The 18,070-nt window shown below is 32.7% G+C and overlaps 1 protein-coding gene across 2 annotated transcripts in view; it reads left to right on the top strand.

Moving 5' to 3' along the window:
- The window catches only part of Nhe1 (Na[+]/H[+] hydrogen exchanger 1), a 52,129-nt gene that overhangs the window by 22,826 nt on the left and 11,233 nt on the right, over positions 1-18,070 (top strand). Inside the window, exons 5-6 of one of the 2 annotated variants that reach the window (XM_065368049.1) lie at positions 9,721-9,810; positions 14,168-14,311. In XM_065368049.1, the coding sequence (XP_065224121.1) occupies positions 9,721-9,810; positions 14,168-14,311 (234 nt within the window). The remainder of the gene's footprint in view (positions 1-9,720; positions 9,811-14,167; positions 14,312-18,070) is intronic. The other variant, XM_065368050.1, reaches the window with a different exon arrangement.

The raw sequence follows: 18,070 nt of genomic DNA, 5'->3' as shown, positions 1-18,070 counted from the left end.
AATTTCTAAAAAAAGGTGTTTCTTGTCAAAAATTGCCAACAATTTTCATTTCATTTTTCACCAAAAATTTCCAACAAGCCTCCTTCTTTTGCTGAAAACTGCTAAAAACCTCTACCTTCTGCTAAAATTGACATAGTCTTGCTTACGGCCAAAAATGGCAAAAGTTTCGCCCTATGTCAAAATTGCCATAAGGTCTTGTCCCCCCCCCCCAAACTGCATAAAATTGTGGCTTTATTTTTTCAAGGTAATTCCTATAAGTAATTTTTTTCAAGATTTGCCCAAAAGTCTCGTTTTTTTTCCAGAAATTGCTAAAATAGAAAGCTTAGTCATTATTTTTTTTTTGTGAAAATCGTCCAAATCTTGCTTTTTCTCAAAAACTGCAAAAGGTTCATTTTTTCACAAAAATTTTGAAAAAGTGTCTCATTCGGTCATTTTGCAACTTTTTGATCGTGTTGGTGATTTTTTTGGCAAAAAACTTGAACATTTGAGTGTTGTTGTTTTTTGTTTTTTTTTTTTTTTGCAAAAAACAAGTTTTTTTACAATTTTAGCAAAAAGCAGCACTTTAAGGCAAGTATTGGCAAAAAACCAATAATTTTACGCAATTTTTGTCGAAAAAGCGATTTTGTTCTAGTTTTAGTAATTTTTGATTATTCTTGGCAAGAAAGCGGGATTTTTGAAAACAAAGACTTCATATATACATATGTATAGCATTTTTCAAGCAAAAAAAGGAAGCTGTGTCAACATTTTTTCTTGTTTTCTTCAAAAAATAATGCTGTGTGATTTTCAAAAATCGGATTTCTAAAAATTAAAAAAAAAAACATTTTAGTAGGTAACCAAAATTTTAAAAAGGAACCAAAAACAACTTATTTATTTAAAAAGTTGTTTTGAATGTGTATTAGTTGACCAAATTAGTTCAAATTTCAACTTCTTTCTTAAAGGAGGAGTTCTAAGGGACATTTTTAGCCCTTGTCCTCAAAAAAAAAGGGGCCCTACTCGAAAACGACTTGAAATCCACCTGCAGTCGACTTCGTAGACTGCTTTCCAACTTCATTTGATGAAATTTTGTGGGAATCTCAAGTTTCAAAAATCTGCTGGAAGTTCCAGAACTGCTCAAAACAGTTTGATCTTTTGAGCCCTTTGAGACCAAATTAGTTCAAATTTCAACTTCTTTCTTAAAGGAGGAGTTCTAAGGGACATTTTTAGCCCTTGTCCTCAAAAAAAAAGTGGCCCTACTCGAGAACGACTTGAAATCCACCTGCAGTCGACTTCGTAGACTGCTTTCCAACTCAATTTGATGTTTTGTGGGAATCTCGAGTTTCAAAAATCTGCTGGAAGCTCCAGAACTGCTCAAAACAGTTTGAAACAGTTTCCAATTGATTTGGCAGTTTTTACTTTTTTCCCTCATTTTTGGCTTGAAGTTGATTTTCAAAAATTCATCAAAAATTGAAAAAGGCGCTTAAGCCCTTGAAATTTTGACAGGTGATAAATTTTTGCCTGATCAACGTTGCATCAACAACAACGATAATATGATACCCTTGAAATGAACTGGCATAGTCGATATGAATGCACTGCTAATTGCTGCTAGGCTCATCCCACGGGTGTAACGGAGCTTTTGCAGGACTTTTCTGAGCTGCGGCGAATTTTTTGCAATCCCTCACCATACGCTCGATATCCTTATCAATGTTTTTCCAATATAGATATTTCCTGGCGAGTTGCTTGATTTTGGTTACTCCGATGTGTGTATGGTGGAGTTTGTTGAGTGTTTTTGTGAAGGGACTCAGGGATGACAATTCGATGACCCCTGTAAGCTATGCCATTGTTGATCATAAATAAGCTATCTGCATCGCTGGTTGATTGCAGATTTCAAATTACATATTTGCTGGACTTCGATATCACTCCATCATATGTACATTAGAGTATTCAAAGAGATTTGGTGTACGGTAGTGAGAAAAATTTGATGAACTTCTTTGCCAATTGAGTCTGGTACAAAATTCTGTGCAATAGGAACAGGAGCGCGTGATAAACAATCAACATGTATATTCTCATCTCTCTTTTTATGAATAATCTTGTAATTGAAGCTTGATAGGAATGCAGCGTACCTCTGTAATCATGCTGACTTCATTTCTGGTAGGGAAGCGTCTTGATGAAAAATACGAGTTGGTGGCTGATTATCACTGATGAGTTGAAATTTTCTTCCAAAGAGGTACTGGAAAAAGTTCTACACTGTGAAAACGATAACGAGAGCTTCTCAATCTAGCTTGTTTTTCAATTTTTTCAAATGAAGCCATGAAAAATTTATTCATGAAAGGAGGCTAGGGGTGCTAAAACATCTCAATATTCATTATTATTTAATAGCATTTTTTTCCAATTTCGACCTGAATTCTGAAAACAGAGAGAGTACGATAGGCGAAGTCGCAGCAAATTAAAATCAAATTGAAATTCAAACCATAACTCTTCGCTCACGTATCAGAATAAAATCGGGGTTTTTTAATCCGAAACTACAAAAAAATTATGGAAATTCATTATGAAATTATCAGTATGGTTCAATTACACACGTCATAATCTACTCCACAACAGACGAAATGTTCGAAAAATACACACACCTTATCACCTGATTCCGTCGAGTTTATCTAATCTTTCCCGACCAAAACGGAAAATAAAATTGCGAATACATAATTTCTTTTTAGGTCAGCTAAGTAATTGTACATAATTTTTCGAGAATTGGGCTCACTCGTTGGCTTATTTTCTGCACTTTTTTTTTCTTCTTCAATATCAAACAATAACTATACCACCTCTTGGCTGTTTTTACATAGAGAAAATTAGAAAATTTTTATTATGATAATGGAGTTCCTATTGACCTTGCTTTAGCAGCGGAATACTTTTGCTTTTTTATTCACAGTACAGGATGAAAAAACTATGTATTAATTGTACCCAGCGTGTGGTATAATATTCGATAATCCTCGCATGACATAAATTCTGATAATTACTCGCCACCACCAACGACATCGTCGTCGACGCAATAACAAATATTACGTAACGTACAAAAGCGTACAGTACACCAGATAAAGCTCGGTTCATATTTCATTCCAAGTATTTCCATAAGGTATACTGTACGTGTAAGTATATCAAATACACTGGGAACCCTATTCTTACTCGTATTTTCGTTTTCGACCTTTTACACCCAATAATGTATAACATTTTGTTTATTTTAAATCATAGTAGGCTATAGTATGTATGTGGAAAAATATACCGAAATAATATGAAAAAACCATATAGGAGGGGAACCGAGCAAGCTGACTGCTGCCATAATTCGGATCAATACGCACCGTTTTGAATGCGAAAGAGTTTCGTTTTTGAAAAAAATTTTCCCTCGGCCTGTGTACCTAATTTCTAGCTTCACGTATACGCCTCGTCTGGGTTTTCTTTTTTTTTTGACCAAGCTTGTCTGGGTTTGGCGATGGCGTCGAACATTCATGGGAATTTTTGCGCAAACAGCTCCTCTTTTTTCTCTCTTTTTTTTTGACACCGCACAAAAGGCACATCGACGCCATCGTCGTCGTGTCGTTTCGACCAAATAATATCCAATTACAAGCATCTCCGCAGCATACGAGTATCGTATGTGTACGATGCAGTACCTCTATCTACCTATTAGCTATTTTTATGGAACTCGTAATACAGCACGTAAGAGTATAGCACATCCAACACAGTCACTCTTAATTATAACTTTCTCGGATAAACCCCCCCCCCCCCTATAGTCGAGCCTCAATTATCCCCCAAAGCTACAAAACTTCGTTATAGATTGCTGGGCTGTCTGTTTTCGTCGTCGTCGTTTATCTATCTTTCTCTCGAGCTCGCACTTTTGTGACCTGGCGACTGACGAGGCCATCATTCCTTCTCGCTGTATAGAGCTTTAGTATAAATATGTGCATTGTGCATATATTTTCTACTGGCTGATAAACTGCTGTGAGTCAATGCACTCAACGGCATGGCAGATGCAAACTTTTGCGAAGAGAATGAAAAGTCGTCGTCGTGTCGACATTTCGCCGAGTACAAACAACAATTTTCTCAACTTGTAGAACGAGATCTAGAACCGAGAAGTTGACGATGAAAATATACTATCAGCGAGACCAAGAACTCTACTTGCCGTACCATCAAACAACCACTCGTCTTATCACGAGTATAAACTTTGGTAGAGCTTTTTAGTTCAATTATCTGTCCTATCTACGAGCGTATTTAAATTAAATTGCCAACTGTGTTGAAAACTCGTCAGAGAACTACCTGGAAAAAAAGAGAAAAAATAATGTGTTATGCAGTTTTGAAGATTTAAATTGGGAAAAACTGAAAAAGCAAACTGTGTTGGAAACTTGTCAGAGAACCACCTAAAAACAAAGTAAAATCAACGGATTATGCACTTTTAAAGATTCAAATTGTGAAAAAAATTGAGCAGACTTTTACACAAACGAGAGATGTGTCATGTCCCAATCAGCACAAAAAGATTTTGTACTGGCAGAGAAGAATCGAAAGAGGAACCCAAAAGTACACCAGCTGCAAACATTCCAAGTGTTCAGATTCATTTTTTGATTTTTGGCGATTTTTTAAAAATTCTAATTTGAATGAATTCTCATGAAAAAAATATCAAAATTCGGTCAAATTGGCATCAAAGGCTGAAATTCAGTTCATACCCATTACCCAATTTTCGACTCGCCAAGTCCATTGATGATGGTTTCGAATCGTTCTGGTGCCTTCATCGGATTTTCAGATTCTCAAGTCATCAAGTTATTGAAAAAATGATGTGAGGAGTTCAAAAAAACAAATCTAAAGTTTAATTTTTCTATTTTTTCCGCAATTCTTGCAAAAAGCAGAACTTTTCGGGAAATTTTGATAATTTTTGTCAAAAAACTTGAATAATTTCGTAACTTTTTGGTTAAAAACTAAGACTTTGCGACTGCTTTTAGCGAAAAAGTGAGAATTTTTGGTAATTACAAAACGCAAGACTGACCATCTTAGTGAAAGGAAGGATTTTTTGCCAATTTCTGGCGTAAATATTAAATAACGAGCATCGGGCATCTTTTGAAAAAAAAAACTTGTTTTTCTGATTTTTGGCAGAAAGGGAGACGTTGACAGTTTATTATTCTGGCGAAAAGGATCGCTTTTAGCAATTTTTCTTTCTGGCAAAAAAGGCATAACTTTTTCGAATTTTTCAGCAAAAAAGTGAGATGTGAGGTTTATTGCAATTATTTATGTATAGTTTTCAAAATGTAAAGCTGCGGGTAATTTTTGGTAAAAAGCAAGACTTTGACAATTTAGCAAAAAACAAAACTGTCTGAGAAAAAAAATGAGTATTTCCAGTAGTGTTTGAAAAAATGCAAGATTTTGACATTTTATTAGAGGAGAAGGTACAAATATGGACCCCCTCTAGCTTTGGCTTTGAAGGGTAGAAAAAATTATCAAAATTTTTTTTATGAATATACCATTTGAAAGGCCAAAGACTCTATAGTATATTGTGTAAAAAAAAGATTTTTTTTTTTTGTTGAAAACTCACGGAAAAATTTGAAATTTAGAAAAGTGACATGAAATGGTACAAATATGGACTCGGGTACAAATATGGACCCCCTCAAAAAATGAATAAAAATTTCAGAAAATTGAACAAAAATTTATTTAAAGATGTTTTTCGATGTTTTGGACTTGTCTTCTTTATTAATAACACTTTTCTCAGTATTCTAAAAAACATTGAATCAAAATTAGATGAAAAAAATTTAGGGGTCCAATGTCCATATTTATACCATGCAAAAAATTGGCCAAGTTTATGAAAAATGAAAAAATCATGGTTCCATTTTCGACACTTTGGACTTGTCTTCTTTGTTAATAACACTTTTTTCGACATTCTAAAAAATATTGAATCAAAATTAGGTAAAAAAATATAGGGGTCCATATTTATACCCATGAAAAAAATCGGCGCAGTTTATGAAAAATAAAAAAAATTTATGAAAATCAGTTGAAGTACAGACAAATATGAAAGTATATTTTGAAAGTACACATTGTAAGCTACTTACTTCGCTAATAATTTTTTTCCAAACTTTATTTGAAGTTGATGAATTACCGAATGAAAAACTTGTAAGATTTTCCATTGGGAAGAAAATAATGCGCAAAAAAAAACAATTGCTGATGAGAGACACCCAAGTTTGCATGGATCCGAAATAAGTACATGGATCATCGATACTACACTACTAGTATAATTTTTAGTACCCAGCATGAGCGTAGCGCTAGTGCTTGTACACTAAACCATGGGGGGTCCATAATTGTACCTTCTCCTCTAGCAAAATCCACGAGTTTTTGACAACTTCTGGTAGATTTTTTTAAAAAAAAGTAAAACATTTAGATCTGCATTTTTATGAAAAAAAGTGAAGCATTATTGGAAATTTTTGGTAAAAAAAAATGAAAATTTTCGGCGATTTCAGGCAAAAAGCAGGTGGTTTATGCAATATTAGTGTAGTCTTGACTATTTAAACAAAATTGTGAAAAAAATCACTTTTGTGCCGCTGACATTGTCAGAGTTTTTCTTTTCAAAAAGTTCTGCTGTTTGCAGAGATTGTCAAATATTCCACTTTTTAGCAAAATTAGTAAAAGTTTCGCTAAGAAGTCTGGCCTTTTGCTAAAATTATTGTTGTTTTATCATTTTCTGCCAAAAAATAGCAAAAAGTAGCCTTTTGTCTAAATTGCCAAGAACTCTCGTTTTTTGGTAAAAATTTTCAAAAAATTGTGATTTTTTGTCAAAAATTTCTCAAAGTCACTTGTCAGGTACGAGCCCTAAGTGTACAATTCTTACTTAGTGCATGATGAAAATATGAACCATTTGACTTCCATTGGGGGGGAGGGGGGGGGGGGGGTACCAAAAGAAAAAAATTCTCGAGTGTATAACGATGAAAGCGAAGAAATACTGCGAACTTTTATGCGGCTTCTATCGAAGCTAAAAAGCTAAAAGCCGATTTCATTTTTAATCAAAAGCTCTTATCGAGTATTCTAGAAGAAAAACCCATTTCGATTTCAATGGCTCCAAATTTGATGCATAGAAAAATAAAATCCCTAAAATCAACATTGAAAATTTTGGAATTGTTTTCTTTTGAATCGCTTTTTAGCCTCAAATTTATAATTTGAACCGATTTGATTACAAATAGGGGCGGAGAATATTGTGATATGTATTTTAAAACTCCAAATTTCGGACCCCTCCAAAGTTCTAGGAATTTTTATTCGGTGTTCAGCAAATATTGCAGCTAGAAAGCTTATTTTCTAAATCTATAGCTATCAACGAGTATGTACTTTGTAGGAATAATATGGCGGAGGGCCAATTTTGATTTTTAGGGCCCAGATGTGAGGAAGGAGGTCCCAAACTCAACATGAAAATTTTCGGATTTTTTTTTCTAAATTAGGTACATTTTAACCTTTAATCCACAATGTGAACCGATTTTGGCAGGAGCCAAGATATGCCCCAAAAAACTAATTTTGAACCCTCAAACCAAATTTTTGGACTCTATAAAATTTCACGAATTTTCATTTGGCAATTAAGAACTGATTTTTTTGTGATCGAAAACTGTCAAGTTTCAACGAGTACTTGGCAATTAGTCCATTTTTTATTTTATAAGGGTCCCAAATTTAGTAGAAGGAAATGCTAATAAAATCAACTTGGAAAATTTTTGGGTGGAATTGGTTTTTTCTAAATTGCATTTTAACCTTGAATTCAAAATTTAATCAATTTGGTCGCATGGCAGCCAACATTTGTCCTAATGAACAAATTTTGGGGTGCCGATAATTTAAGATAAATTCTGAGTTTTTGTCGTCATTTTTTTCAATGTGATAAGAATTTTTTGCAAAAATGAAAAATTTTTCCTCGAATATTTTTTGTTTTCAAATATTCTTCTGGTACGTTTACTCTTTCTTCATCTCAATCATCATTCTTTTTCTCTGCTACGTTTATTTCACTTTTGTAGACAATTTCAGTTGATTAAAATCACTTTCTGCATCTGTGTAATTTCTCTAACCGAATTTTCTTCTCATTACGCTGCACATTTTGGTTTTAAAAATCGAGACGAACGATCAAAAGACTAAAATTGCGAATTCCTTCTCTTCCCTCCCAACTTCCTAGGCCTATGTATTGTTTTGTTTCTCGACTGTATTAATTTACGATACCGGGGTAGGTAATATGCTCCGGGAAAAGCGAATGCTTTGCATATTGCATAATATACAGTCTAAAGCGCATTTCCTTCTACGTTGATTTTTTGCTTAGCTAATCGTTTTTCGTACTTCTACGTCACGTAGAAATCGTAGTCGTGGTCGTCGCCGCCGCCTCTGCCTCTGAGGTAAATGCATGAAAAGAAAAACAATGTGCATTTTATGGCGCGCGGTTGTGCTTCGTTATAAATTCAGAGTGGCGGAGGAAAATGAACGCGAAACCGGGAAACCTAATGCTAAGGTAAATGCATCCTATAAAAGCAAAATGAAGTAAGCTATTATTTCGTTGTAACCGCAGACAACTCGTGTGGTTTTTCCATTCGCCATAGTTTCGCGCTTTTATCGACTCGTCGACAGCGCTATAGCAAAAGCTAGGGGGTGAAAAAAAATGTATAATGTAAATACGTTTCTTATGAACTTTAAAGTCGGCAGGTAAAGTAAGGTTGGCGAAAAGTAAAGAATAAATAAAAACTACACGACGACGGCGACGGTGCCACCAAAAAAAAAAAATATAATGAATCGAATTTGCACCGAAGCACGAACGAGAAATTTTCCAAATTGCGAAAACAAGTGTGAGAGGTGAAAGGTAAAATGGTTGAAAAAAAGTTGGAGAACGCACCGAGTCGTCGTTAACTGAGTTTGCGGTGAAAACACAAGAAAAAGGGGCTGAAATAAGTATATATTTTGCTGTTTAGTAGATACCTATATAATATATCTTCGTATTGAATCCTCCTCGCTTTAAAGGAAATACGAAACGGGAAAAAAATAAAGAGGAAAGGTCGCAATTAAAATCGTAGTATGTACTCGGTTTTCGAAAAAGAATAAAGGGAAAAACGACGAATTTACAATGAGAAGGAAGAAACGTAATAAAAAACATTTCGATGACGATACTACTCGTACTATTAAATTTACGTTTAATTTGCTATGTAGAAGATGAAAAAGAATAAAGAAAGAACGAGACGAGACGACGAAAAATTACCAAGAGATTTTACCCCCTTTGGCTTTCTTACTCTTCAACGGTCTCATATTCTAAAAGTTATGTTCGCATCGTCTCATCGTCGAAGATATTCGAATGGAAAAAGCCCAGCCAAAATGAAGCGAGGGAGGATGGAAATTCTTCTTCAATATATTCTCGGATGTCTGGCGAAGGCGAATGTGAAATCGACTCGATGTCGGCGGCAAGCTTTTCTTTAAAGATGTATTTTGGTGTACGAAACAAGCTGCTGGTGGATTGGATGAAGTAGTAGAAGCTAGAGAAATTATAATTACAGATGTGTTTTATTAAAGCTCGTATATACGAGATACCCGTTAAGATATTGTGTTTAACGATCACCTCTGTCTCTGTCTTTGACCCTGTTTTTGGGAGCGCAGAGCGGTGCTATAAGGATGAATAAACGCTCGAATAACATTTTAATTAATTTTAATTAACGAATATCTTCTATGGTTTTTTGTCGCTTTGTTCTAATGTTGTATTTTTACGTCTTTATGTTGCAGGTTTTATCGCAGAGTAAAACAAACGGTCGCAAAACTAGTCGTAAGAAGTTCCGGGGTAAAGCCATATCGCTGAGTAAAACCAAAGAATGGGTGAGTTTTGAAGTTTTGGTAGTTAGATTGAATTTAGTACTAGTTTTACTTACTGATGGGGGAATTTTTTGATGTGGCGATTTCTGATTTGAACGAAACCAGGATAGATTATTGAAAGAGCGTGTGCTAAAATCCTCGTAATCTGAATTTCAGATATTGAAGTTCATTTTTTGTATTTTTTGGGAATTTTTGAAAATTTTAAAAATTCAAAAAAGCAATTTCAAGGGTGATTTTCAAACTTTTTTATGATGAAATACATTTTTTTTGAGCAAAGTGAACCAATGTGAATAGTATTTTCCATTCAAATATCACACATCAACAACTAGTTTTGAGCCATTCTGGAGTCTCCAGAGATTTTTCAATTTTCTCCAGAAATTTTAAATCGTGTTGGGAGGAGTTAAAAATGGACTTGAAGCCTATAAGTTTGGTCAGTGCTTACTGGGCACCGTCTCATAGGTAACATGAATGACTTCCCTCCTTCCTGCTGAGATCATAATCGAAAATTTACATTTTTTTGAGAAGAACTTCAACTAAAATAAAATTACTCCTTATAGGTCCATGGGATTATTTTCATGGATTGTTTAAGGCTTTATAAAAAAGTTCAAGATTTCAGCCAAGTTTCATAAAATTGTGTGAAAATTGGAGTAGGTTGAAAATGACACGAAAACACGTTCATGAATCGCGAACATCATTTCAGACTACCAAAGGCAAAAAATGACAAAATTTCATCGAAATTTGGTAAAATTTGGAAAAAAATTGCATAAAAATGGTTATTGAAATGATGTTGGTAAAATCATGAATAAGTATGTATATCATTAAAACCATTAAAAATCATCAAAAACTGATGAAATTTCACCAATATTTGTTTAAAATTACATAGAACGTGATTAAAATACCATAACTATATTCTAGAAAAAAAATCATTGAAAATAAAATTTTTAAAAATCCACTTTTTTGACCCTGGAGAGGGGTCAAATAGGGTCGGAGGGTAACCTGCAAAATACACTCAAGTGGCACCATCCCATTATATGCAGGGCATTGGGGCTCCTTAGGTCAATTTTAAGAATGAGGCGGGGTTCAAAATAGGGTCAAAATCAGGGGTTTTCCAACTTGAATGGGGTGGGAATGACCTAGGAATCTGAAATTTGGATATGTTGTTTACAATGGCGATACTCACCAATGGTATGAATTTGCACCCTTTTCATCAATTTGGGGTCAAATTATGCCTCTCCAAAAAATTGACCTTTCTGTAATTTTCAACTTTGAACCTTCTAACTGCAGGGGTCAATTCTAGCTCCCAAGAGAACCCCATTCTCCAAGTTTGACTTTATTTGATCAAGTAGAACAGGCTCCAGGTCATAAAATGTAAAAATCACCATCGATGCTGAAATTTATAAATATGTAAAAATGTCTCGACTACTGCAAATAGTCCCATTTTTTACAAAACTTAGGCTAAAAAACGGACGAAATTTCAGCAATACTTATAAAAAAAACAACTTGAAAAATATTCAAATCATCAAAAATAACGAAAACCTGTAGAAATTTTCACCAAATTCTGCGAAATCTTGTAAAAGCTGCACAAAACAACGTGAAAACATGCGGTAAAATCCGACATTAAGACGTTTAAAAGGCATTAAAATCATCCAAAATCTTCAAAAAAAATCATGAAATTCCGAGAATAGTTGTCAAAATATTTGCGAAATTGCAAATTTGCATGTTGCATGTTAAAAATATCATAAAAACACACAAAAAAAAACCATCAAAATAAGGTATTGAAAATCATTTATCAATAGTTGGTCAAATTTGGCCTAATTTTGAAGTAGGTACATAGTTGCATAAATTGAAAAATTTTTGAAATTGTTTTTAAAATGTCATTGAAATTTACTCATAATTGATCAGGGTGTCTAACAGGTAGTGAAATAAGTGAAAAAGTGATGAATTTAGTCAACAAGGTAGTAAAAAAAATGAAAAAATTCAAACACGTAACAAAAATCTTCAAATCATAATATAATTTTGATTGAAATTAAAAAATTTTTTGCATACAAATTTTCTCCCAATTTCAATTTTTTTGAAAATTTTACTCCGTTAATTTTTGTGTGTGTGTTTTAGGAGGGGGGGGGGGGGGGTGTTGAGTGGAAAGCTTTCTGAATATTTAATTGAAAAAAAGTAGTTATTTTTCAACAACAAAACAAATTTCAAAATTTTTGATGATTTTTTTGAAGCTTCAAAGTTATTTCAGCATATTTTATTCAACTTTTACTAAATTTCATCAAATTTTTCCAACATTTCGGCAGATAACTATTTGCAGTTTTTATTTATTTTTTGATGCTTATCAAGTATTTTTAATATGTTTTATGCAATTTTTGTCAAATTTCCTTGAAATTTCATAATTTTTGGAGAACTTTGTAATGATTATTAATATGCACTTTTACGACATTTTATGCAACGTAATTTAACGGGACGTTCTATGCAATTTTTTGTGATTTTTGCAAACTTTTTTCAAAATTTTATCCGTTTTTGATAGTTTTAAATTATTTTAATGTTTTTTAAAATAGTTTTTTTTCATAAGATTTAACATGTCTTGACGACGTTCCAAGCAATTTTTTTGTAAATTTTGATGAAATTCTATCGTCTTTTGGTCATTTTGAATGATTTTAATGCATTTCAAGTATCATGTTTTATTGACGTTTCTAAAAATGTTCGCCAAATTTTTTCACATTTTTCTGAAATTTCACCAGTTTTTGGTAATTACTTATTGATGAATTTTTTTGTGGGATTTTGACAATTCATCACTGTAAGTGACTAAGTGAATTGATCATTAGCTTCGCGGATGTTGAGAATATCCATAAAGCATCTAAATAAGCAGCACCAAAAACAGTCCAGGCGTTGAAAACATTTTTCTCATCCCCCTCCCTCGTCCCCTACATTCGAAAAATCGTAGTTTTTGTATGTATTAAAACAAAAAATAATCATCATCAAAAGTTTTGAAATTTCTGTGAAATGTTGAAAAATAGGTAGGGCCCAATTAATGGAATTTTCCACATTATTTCCCCACATTTTATAGCTAAGAAGCCTAAAAGAAAATTTCAAACTGCAAAATAGTTTGCCAAAATGTAGGTCTCAAGCATAAACGTATTATTTGCAGTCCTTATATTCAAATTGTTTGAGTGGTGGATTGAGGTCAAAAATTGGAAAAAAACGGGGGCTGGTAGGAAGGTTCACTTGTTTTCGAGCACTTTAAAAGGTGATCAGTTACTCTGCTTCTTCATACTGATGGTTCTCCACCATCAACCCCCCCCCCAACTTCTTCCTTCGGTAGTCCGCCTTATTACGTTTGATTTCTTTTTTCTCGTCCCTTAAAATTTCCACGACTCGTCGCAAAAATTTTGAAATTATTTGTCAACTTAATCATAAATATAACCATTTTTTTGGTGTGAAAATCGCAATTTTCTCACACAAGGGAGAGGGGGAGGAGAAAAGTTGGCCAATTATTTTATATTTCTGACTCTGAAAATTTACATATTCTTGAAAATACTGTTGAGATGTTTTAAAAATCCGAGTTGAAGGCTTATTTAATATTTACCTATTTGGAAAATCATCTAATTTTTTCTTCTCACTTCTCTTCGTCCTCCTCCTTCTAAAATGACAGAAAATGAATAAAAATGGCTACATTGAATGAAAATATTCATTTTGAATTTTTTATGAATCTGTACTTTTATGTTATTGGATTTGAAAATGATGCAGAATCGTCAAAATTTGGCTTTAATTAGTCAAAAGTGGAAGGGGGAAGAGGTTGATTATGGTTAAAAAATCTCGAATTTTTGCGAAGTGTTATGGAGGTCATTTCACAATGTTTTGTTAGCCTCCGTCAAATTTCCAAAAAAAAAAAATTCGACTCTTATTCGTTGATATCTTGATTTCTTGTTTTTTTTGGGGGGGGGGGTGGGGGGTGAAGAGGGTAAAATATCTCGCTGAAGGTCTCATATTGTAAGTAATTTTTGTTTCGAGAAGTCACTATAAACTAAAGTAGAGTAAGTATAATCATAAAACTGAAAAGACACGATGACTTCAAAGAAAAGCGTATACTAAAACGACCCATAAATATAGCCAACGTTATCAAAACTTGAAGCAAAAATTAAAATAGAAAATTCTAATAAACATCGCGATAAATTATTAAAAGAAAAACAGTCGCAAAGAACGACTTAATCGCTTAGTGGATAATCTAATAAATAAGGATAATTTTCGAACGTCAACTATAAAGAGACGACTGCGACTACGACAGTGACATTTTGTGTACCTTTTTTTTTTTTTTGCTGCTACGTCAATTAAAGAAAACGCGTGTGTTTTTTTTTAATAGGGTCAAGCTATCGATTCGGAGCATCTGTCCGAGTACACGGAAGAAGAACTAGAGGTGAATTTCAACCAGAGTCGAATTAGTGGATTCGCGAAATGGGATATTAAATACTTCACGCCATTTTTCACGCGACGATTTACACAGCAGGTGTGTATTTTATACGCAATGTAGGTACCTACGATATGGGTAGAAGTACATTTGAATTTCATAGAGTTACACGTAGGTACCTACCTATCTATGTGGGGAAAAATACGAATAGGTATATCTATCCAGCGTCGGTTCGTAATATGGACCATAGTGTAAGTGGATATGTTTTCGTACGTGGATTTGTGTCATATAAACGAGTCTAAATTATGCAGTACCAGTGATATGTGCTTAAATAGAGAAACAAAAGGGGCGAGGAAGAGGGTTACATGTGTATCGATGTTGATTTTAATCGAGGGAAAATATGTATACGGCATTGCGTATACGTTATATAGGTAGGTAAATAATGTAAACAAAACGTACTCGTATGTATGCATTGCAGATATACTACGAAGGTATCTCGTACGAATAATGTGTTTTTTGTATGAAGGTTACATCGTGGTAATGGAAATTTTTGATCCAAAATGTATGTTCACGACCAGTGCGAATTTCGTAATATTATAAGAGCATTTTATAGATCATGCTGATGGTGGTAATGACAACTGCACCTCTACATAGAGAGAGAGAGGGGAGAATTTCGAGCAAACAAAAGCACGAAATGATATTGTCATCAGCTAGTGGTTGCTGGTTAGAGTATTTAGATTCGAAAACGTCGATGGTGGTTGAGTGTGGCCTGCCAAGTTGAATATGTCGAGACCGATAATGAGCCAGGGCCAGTAACCCGATTATAATTCAATTATTAAGGACCCGCGTATTCCAGATGGGTCGAAATTAAGCGGGCATTATTTGAATATCGAATCGAAATTTTCAGTCAGTTATCGTCTATCGCCTATCGGACGTCTAAATGTAGGATAAAGAGCGTGCTAACGAGGTTTAAAAATATAATCGGTAATTTTCTTCTTGATTGCGTGGCTGCAGGATGAATTAATGAAGTTTATAATTGGGAAATTAATTCGGATATGATGGTGTTTGTTAAAGGGGGGGGGGAGAAAAGTATGAATACGATCGATATTGAGAGGGTTATAGATGTGGTTTGTGGGGTTGCAGTGGAATGATCTAAATAAATAGAGGTCAAAAGTGAGGAGAGGTGTGATGCAAATATCTGGTTTAATCAAAGAAGTGATTGGTTTAAAAATCAACATCGAAAGTCAAATCAGATTTTTATTGTTATTTAGCAAAATAATAATACACATTTTCGTGCAAAAACTAAAATTAAAAAAAAAATCAATATTAAGTGCTATTTGACTGTATAGTGAACTTTTTCTTACCCTGGTGGTCATTTTTGTTTGAAAAATGAAGAAAATTGAGCTTGAATCATGTATGAGCAATTTCGATGATTTGTGGTAATTTTTTGAGGATCAGGATCACTTGTGAAGGATTCGTCATTCAGGGGATTCATTCGTTCGAAAATCCAGAATGATTCGTTCTTCTCCATCTACGATTTGTTCGAAATTCGTTCAAAATTCGTTCGCGAACGGTGTGTTTTTTTTTTGGTATTGCTCAACTTGTTCTAATTATTACTCTAATCTGTTCTCAGTTGGCTTTAAAATCAGACCATGTTCAAAAAAATTTTTGAATGGGAGAAAAATGTTTTTTTTTTTTGTAAAATAATTCCAGTGAAGAGAGATGTTTCAACCTAAAAAAAATCATTGCTGATAACACACGGTGCAAAAAATCATGCTTTTTGATGTTAAGCTGCAAAAAAAGTTGTTTTTTTTTGAAAAAATCTTTCTTTATTTTCATTTTTTCCAAAAACTTAAATTTATTTATTTTATCTTGTTTTCTATTATTTTTTTTCGAAGCGAAAACGTTTTGTTCTGCAAAAAATTCGACCAAATCCCCCCTCGCTTCCCTCACCCAAAAAGCGTTTATAAAAATGAACACAGTTAGAATGCTTCTGGTTCATCAAGAGATCATCTGTGTTAATTTTAAGGATTTATGAAAATTGTCATGTAAGGAATTTTTTAAATAGATACTTATTCATTACAATTTTAATGATGTTTCATCATTTTTTAAAATTCTAGGTTAATTTACTTCAATAATTTTACCAATTTTTTCATTGTTTAAAACAGCTGATTTTCTTGAACCAAAATGACCAAAAACCTGTTTTATTGAACTGAAAAAAGTTCTGTTTTTTTTTCTTCTAAAATTTGTTTAAGTTCTGCTTTTTGCAAAAATTGTCAAAAGATCCTTGTTTTTTTTTTTTTTCAATAAAACTAAAATTTTTTATTTGTAGTGTATCAAGTGGGTACTTACTTTTTTCAAATTTTCATTTTTTAGAATTTTTTCTAGCTTTTTTTTTTGAAAATGGAAACGTTCTGACCTGAAAAAAATTTGACTCGATCTCTGCTTGCCCCAATGAGAATGTTTCTCACCTATCAAGAGATCATCTCTGTTGTAATTTCACTTTCCTCTTCTGCCCTCTCTACCCATTTTAAGGATTTGTGAAAGTTTTCAATGTGAGCAATTTTTGAAATATTTTCACAATTTTAGTGATGTTTCATCTTTTTTTTTTTTTCAAATTTTCGGTTAATTTGCATCAATTTTTCTGTACTTAGTTTTTTTTATGAATTCAAACAGTTTTGTTTTAAAGTTTGTGCAAACTTTTGCAATTTTAGGAATATTTTTTTGTCCCCGATTTTAATTTTATTTGCGTTTGTTTTCATTCAAATTCAATCAGTGTTTTTCAATTTTTAGGCGATTTTTTGTCATTTTTTGCAATTTTTTAAAATTTTATTTATTTTAATTACAGTTTTTGAAGTTTTTCTTCATTTCCGACCATTTTCATGCGGATTTTATTGATTTTTCGGGGATTTTCAACCATTTATTTTGGTGATCGTTTCTGATATGTATTTTGTGTCATTTCACGCAATTTCAGCAATATTTTGACATTTTTTCGACATTTTAATGGTTTTTGTGTGAATTTTTAAATTAAAATTTCATTTTACCTGATTTCAGCATTTTGAACAGTTTTTATTTTTTTTGTTCATTTTGAAGAATTTTCCGGTATTTTATGCATTTTTGTGGGCATTTTATTGACTTTTATTGCATTTTTTTCAATCATTTTTATGTAAATTTTGCAAGCTTTCCAGTAATTTTGAACAATTTTTGCTTTGTTTTTATTCAATTTTGACGATATTTTGTCCAAGTTTTCTCAATCTTCAAGTATTTTTATGCCAATTTTTTTTTTGAAATTTTGACTAAACGAATGATTTTGGCGCAATTTTCAACAATTTTAATTGATGCCTCGTTTATTTTTGTTCATTTTAGAAAATTTTTTTGACGTTGGGTACATTTTTTGTAAAATTATTTTTATTGCATTTTTTACTCATTTTCATGTGAATTGACGTACCTATAACAAGTTTTCCTACCTGTAGGAAAAATTTAGTTTTGACGATATTTTGTACAATTTTTCTCAATTTTCAAATGTTTTTATGCCAATTTCACGGATTTGACCTTTTATGAGCTAAAGATATTTGCAATATTCCTCAAAATTGTAATATTCACTCCTTCATCATAGTATGGGTTTTCAACAATTTTCGTGTCAATTTTATCAAATGAGCATTTTTTCCTTTTTTTTTTTGCATATTTTTTTTCAAATTTATGTAATTCTAATTTTATACATATCTACATATTTTATTAATTTTCAGCGTGACCAAATTTTTTCATGTAATTTCTGTCAATTTTCTGTTTACTCGTATTTTTGAAAAATTTTGAATTTTAATAAGTTTTTAGGTGTTTGGCATTTTTTTAAAACATCTA

This window comes from Planococcus citri, chromosome 5 (genome assembly GCF_950023065.1).
Source record: "Planococcus citri chromosome 5, ihPlaCitr1.1, whole genome shotgun sequence".
Taxonomy (NCBI): domain Eukaryota; kingdom Metazoa; phylum Arthropoda; class Insecta; order Hemiptera; family Pseudococcidae; genus Planococcus; species Planococcus citri.
This window is presented reverse-complemented; position numbering and strand designations above follow the sequence as displayed.